This window comes from Drosophila suzukii, chromosome Y (genome assembly GCF_043229965.1).
Source record: "Drosophila suzukii chromosome Y, CBGP_Dsuzu_IsoJpt1.0, whole genome shotgun sequence".
Lineage (NCBI taxonomy): Eukaryota > Metazoa > Arthropoda > Insecta > Diptera > Drosophilidae > Drosophila > Drosophila suzukii.
The window spans coordinates 2,242,880-2,247,402 of record NC_092085.1 but is presented as its reverse complement, the minus strand read 5'-3'; the positions used below and the strand labels follow the sequence as shown (position 1 = coordinate 2,247,402).

The window sequence follows — 4,523 nt, the reverse complement described above, 5'->3', positions numbered from 1 at the left end:
TTTTTAAAAGCAAAATTTATTCTTCTTCTTCTATCACTGCCGGCTGTATTGAGCCAACTCGCGCCCGACTACACTGGGAAAACAAAATAAAGTAGAAACTCGAGTTACAAATGAATCAATAAAAATACCCCAATAAATGTATTTCTCGCCTGATTTTAATGCAACTCGTAGGGAAAAAAATCCAATCAAGCTGGCCACGCATAAATATGAATATTTCCAGACAAATGCCTAGATTTTAGGCCATAAATTCTGCCCTAGGGAAAAGTTGTCCCCATAATCGATCCCCTCTATCTCGGCCTTCTCGTAGCGAATGCGTTACCGCTGACGCTTTTCACTCTGCTACAGACACCGAATAAACTGTTTCTCTCACTCCATACCCCGGTGGCTGGCACTCTACATCTCACGCCAGCCAACCGATTTTCGTATTAGACCTTTTTGTCCCATATCTTTACAAATATTTTCGGTAAAGAGACCCTGGCGGGACTGAGTATATCCCAGCCTACGAGACTTCTTTACAACTTTCAATGTTGTTTTGCGTCTGTTGTGTTTGCTTGCTGTGGCCGCTCGCTTGTGTTTTCCGTTTGTTGCTGTTTTTTGAATATAAAATAAACGACGCGCCGAAAGTAATTGTTATTTGTTCCCCGTGTTTTTTTTTTTCGCGTCTAGTAGTCCTTGTGCCCGTCGAACGGAAGTGTCAAACTCACCAGTGCTAGTCGCCCCAGTTGTGCAGTCAGTAGGACCACAAGTTTCCACATTTCCACACACGACAGGCCTGTTTGCTGCTCTCTCTGCCCGGCAAACAAACATTTAGTGAATATTTTCTACACTTTTTGTTCGGTGGTTTTTTTTATTTTGCTAAAGTCACGTTGTGCCATCGGTATTGTTTTCGTTTCGGTTTTCGGGGAACAGTGCCGTTGTTCGTCTTGGGGGTCTAGTGACCTTGCGCGACCCGCACCATGGACCTGCGCAGCTGGCGTAAGGTCCTTATCCAGTGGGTAAGTAGTAGAGATCCTGGGATCTTCGCAGGTCTTCCCGATGCTATCCACTTACGCGATTTCCCGACACAGGTCATCGAGTGTCGCTTCACCGAACACAACTTCATCACGCTGGAGCAGTCGGACATCGATGCCTTCTTCTCGATCTACGTGCAAAAGGCCCAGGTGGCGCCGGTAGAGGAGGAGAACGCGCTGCCGGCCCAGCCTGGGGAGCACCGCTCCCCCCTGCAGAACTTCCTCCGAGATCATTATCCAGAGTTCAGTGCCCACATAGATGGCCGTGGCCAACTTGTGACCGCGGACTACGTGTATGTCTACACACTGCTCCTGCATTACTCATGCGTGAAGCAGCCCAGCGTGTTTATCCACAGCATCTGCAAGAAGCTGCCGGAGCTAGTGCAGACCTGCATCGCAAACTTCTTCGGCCAGACGTTGGAGCAACAGCTGACGCGCCAATTTCTCCGCCAGTCTATGAACAATGTGGCTGTGATTTACCGCCAGGGCGTCCAGATCAGCCCCAGTCGTCCGAGCTGCAGCACCATGAGTCCCGAACTGACCATTGACACCACACCGGACACATCCTCGTCCACATCCGCATCGCCTCAGCCGCCGAGCAGCACGCCACAGATCCGTCATCCAGCGCCTCCAAATGTCCGCCAACGAAATGCTAGCAGCGCACCCGGGAGCTGCACGGTGTTCGGGCCCAGCTGGAGGTGGTGTCCTACGAGAAGACCATGCTCGAGGAGCAGCAAACGGAGAAGGAGGACCTGATCATAGAAATGCTGGACAACATTGATGGGGCCAGAGGGTCAGGCTCGATGCTGTGCTTCTCGACGAAGCAAGCCACACTCTCGCTTAGCTCCAGCAAGATAGCGTTCTGCTTCTGCAGCTCTTTCCTCAGCTCGGCGTTCTCGTGCTCCTTCTCGCGCAGCTGCTTGTCGACCACAGAGCTGTGCAGATTCTCGGGCGTGGTGTTCGGGGACAGGGAACAGTTGAGCAAATCCGAGGACGCATTTAGAACCTCACGTCGGTTGTGTAACTCCTCGCGCGCTTCCTGTAGACAACGATCCAGCTCCTGCTTGTCGCGCTTCAGGCTGGATTCCTCCAGGCGCTGTTCCAGCTATTCAAGAAGAAAAACAAAAAAATATAAATATATATTTATGGAATTTTGGGTAGGTATTATGTAGGTACTTTGAATTTATATTTCCTAAACAGCGCCCTTTTTCGCCAATATTAATTTTAGAATTATGTACCTAGTAGCTTTAATTTAATTAAATAATTAACAACCATTAAATATGAATTCAAAAATATTAATTTAACAAATAAAATTCCCTCTCAATACCAAAAGTGTGTACAGTTCCGACCCAAAGGTGACTAGTTTTTCGCTGATATTCACACAAAATTCAGCGCTTCTAAATGTCCGCTCCGCTCACACCCAGAACCGAGCTGCTGGAGCAGCGCACCCGGGAGCTGCGCGGTGTTCGCGCCCAGCTGGAGGTGGTGTCCTACGAGAAGACCATGCTCGAAGGGCAGCAAGCGGACGAGGATCTGATTAAAACGCTAAACAAAGGTAAGAATGCCTCATAGATCTTGTGGCTTACATCCCTCTGATAGTAGTTAAATATGATAGTAACATATTTTATCGTTTTTTCCCATTACAGAGAACATGATGGCCAAGAGTCAACTGGCCAAGCTCAAGAACGCCGTCCAGAATGGTGAGAATGCAGACAACGTGCTAAATGAGTTCGATCATGTAGGTAGTAGACCACCAGATGGTCACAGGTACTTGGTGCCATAAACCAATAATAAAACTTTCCTCATTTCAGTTGAAGCGAAGCCTGATGAAGGAAAGCAGCCAAAAGGAGGCCATTATAGCCGAGACTAACGATAAGCTACAGGATTTGCGCGCCGAAAAATCCGAGCTTGTCGAGCAGGTATGCTACCTCTCTGATTTTATGGGGGCATTACACAAAAGAACTAAATCCGGCGAATTTTGTGTGAATATCAGCGAAAAACTAGTCACCTTTGGGTCGGAACTGTACACACTTTTGGTATTGAGAGGGAATTTTATTTGTTAAATTAATATTTTTGAATTCATATTTAATGGTTGTTAATTATTTAATTAAATTAAAGCTACTAGGTACATAATTCTAAAATTAATATTGGCGAAAAAGGGCGCTGTTTAGGAAATATAAATTCAAAGTACCTACATAATACCTACCCAAAATTCCATAAATATATATTTATATTTTTTTGTTTTTCTTCTTGAATAGCTGGAACAGCGCCTGGAGGAATCCAGCCTGAAGCGCGACAAGCAGGAGCTGGATCGTTGTCTACAGGAAGCGCGCGAGGAGTTACACAACCGACGTGAGGTTCTAAATGCGTCCTCGGATTTGCTCAACTGTTCCCTGTCCCCGAACACCACGCCCGAGAATCTGCACAGCTCTGTGGTCGACAAGCAGCTGCGCGAGAAGGAGCACGAGAACGCCGAGCTGAGGAAAGAGCTGCAGAAGCAGAACGCTATCTTGCTGGAGCTAAGCGAGAGTGTGGCTTGCTTCGTCGAGAAGCACAGCATCGAGCCTGACCCTCTGGCCCCATCAATGTTGTCCAGCATTTCTATGATCAGGTCCTCCTTCTCCGTTTGCTGCTCCTCGAGCATGGTCTTCTCGTAGGACACCACCTCCAGCTGGGCCCGAACACCGTGCAGCTCCCGGGTGCGCTGCTAGCATTTCGTTGGCGGACATTTGGAGGCGCTGGATGACGGATCTGTGGCGTGCTGCTCGGCGGCTGAGGCGATGCGGATGTGGACGAGGATGTGTCCGGTGTGGTGTCAATGGTCAGTTCGGGACTCATGGTGCTGCAGCTCGGACGACTGGGGCTGATCTGGACGCCCTGGCGGTAAATCACAGCCACATTGTTCATAGACTGGCGGAGAAATTGGCGCGTCAGCTGTTGCTCCAACGTCTGGCCGAAGAAGTTTGCGATGCAGGTCTGCACTAGCTCCGGCAGCTTCTTGCAGATGCTGTGGATAAACACGCTGGGCTGCTTCACGCATGAGTAATGCAGGAGCAGTGTGTAGACATACACGTAGTCCGCGGTCACAAGTTGGCCACGGCCATCTATGTGGGCACTGAACTCTGGATAATGATCTCGGAGGAAGTTCTGCAAAGGCGAGCGGTGCTCCCCGGGCTGGGTCGGCAGCGCGTTCTCCTCCTCCACCGGCGCCACCTGGGCCTTTTGCACGTAGATCGAGAAGAAGGCATCGATGTCCGACTGCTCCAGCGTGATGAAGTTGTGTTCGGTGAAGCGACACTCGATGACCTGTGTCGGGAAATCGCGTAAGTGGATAGCATCGGGAAGACCTGCGAAGATCCCAGGATCTCTACTACTTACCCACTGGATAAGGACCTTACGCCAGCTGCGCAGGTCCATGGTGCGGGTCGCGCAAGGTCACTAGACCCCCGACGAACAACGGCACTGTTCCCCGAAAACCCAACCGAAAACAATACCTATGGCACAACGTGACTT

General features: G+C 49.6%; 1 protein-coding gene across 1 annotated transcript; it reads left to right on the top strand.

The window, feature by feature from the left end:
* Positions 1 to 828: 828 nt before the first annotated feature.
* Positions 829 to 4,114, top strand: LOC139353621 (A-kinase anchor protein 9-like). The gene is made up of 7 exons (XM_070997969.1): positions 829 to 995; positions 1,068 to 1,646; positions 1,703 to 2,021; positions 2,410 to 2,565; positions 2,657 to 2,748; positions 2,822 to 2,929; positions 3,269 to 4,114. Exons 1-7 carry the CDS (start codon positions 957 to 959, stop codon positions 3,665 to 3,667), a joined length of 1,692 nt encoding a protein of 563 aa, XP_070854070.1. The 5' UTR covers positions 829 to 956; the 3' UTR covers positions 3,668 to 4,114.
* Positions 4,115 to 4,523: the final 409 nt, after the last annotated feature.

Excerpts from the sequence above, each read along its gene's own strand:
- LOC139353621 (XM_070997969.1), top strand. The coding sequence starts at position 957 with ATGGACCTGCGCAGCTGGCGTAAGGTCCTTATCCAGTGG. Across the intron at positions 2,566-2,656 it reads GATTAAAACGCTAAACAAAG|AGAACATGATGGCCAAGAGT; the intron begins GTAAGAATGCCT and ends TTCCCATTACAG. Across the intron at positions 2,930-3,268 it reads AATCCGAGCTTGTCGAGCAG|CTGGAACAGCGCCTGGAGGA; the intron begins GTATGCTACCTC and ends CTTCTTGAATAG.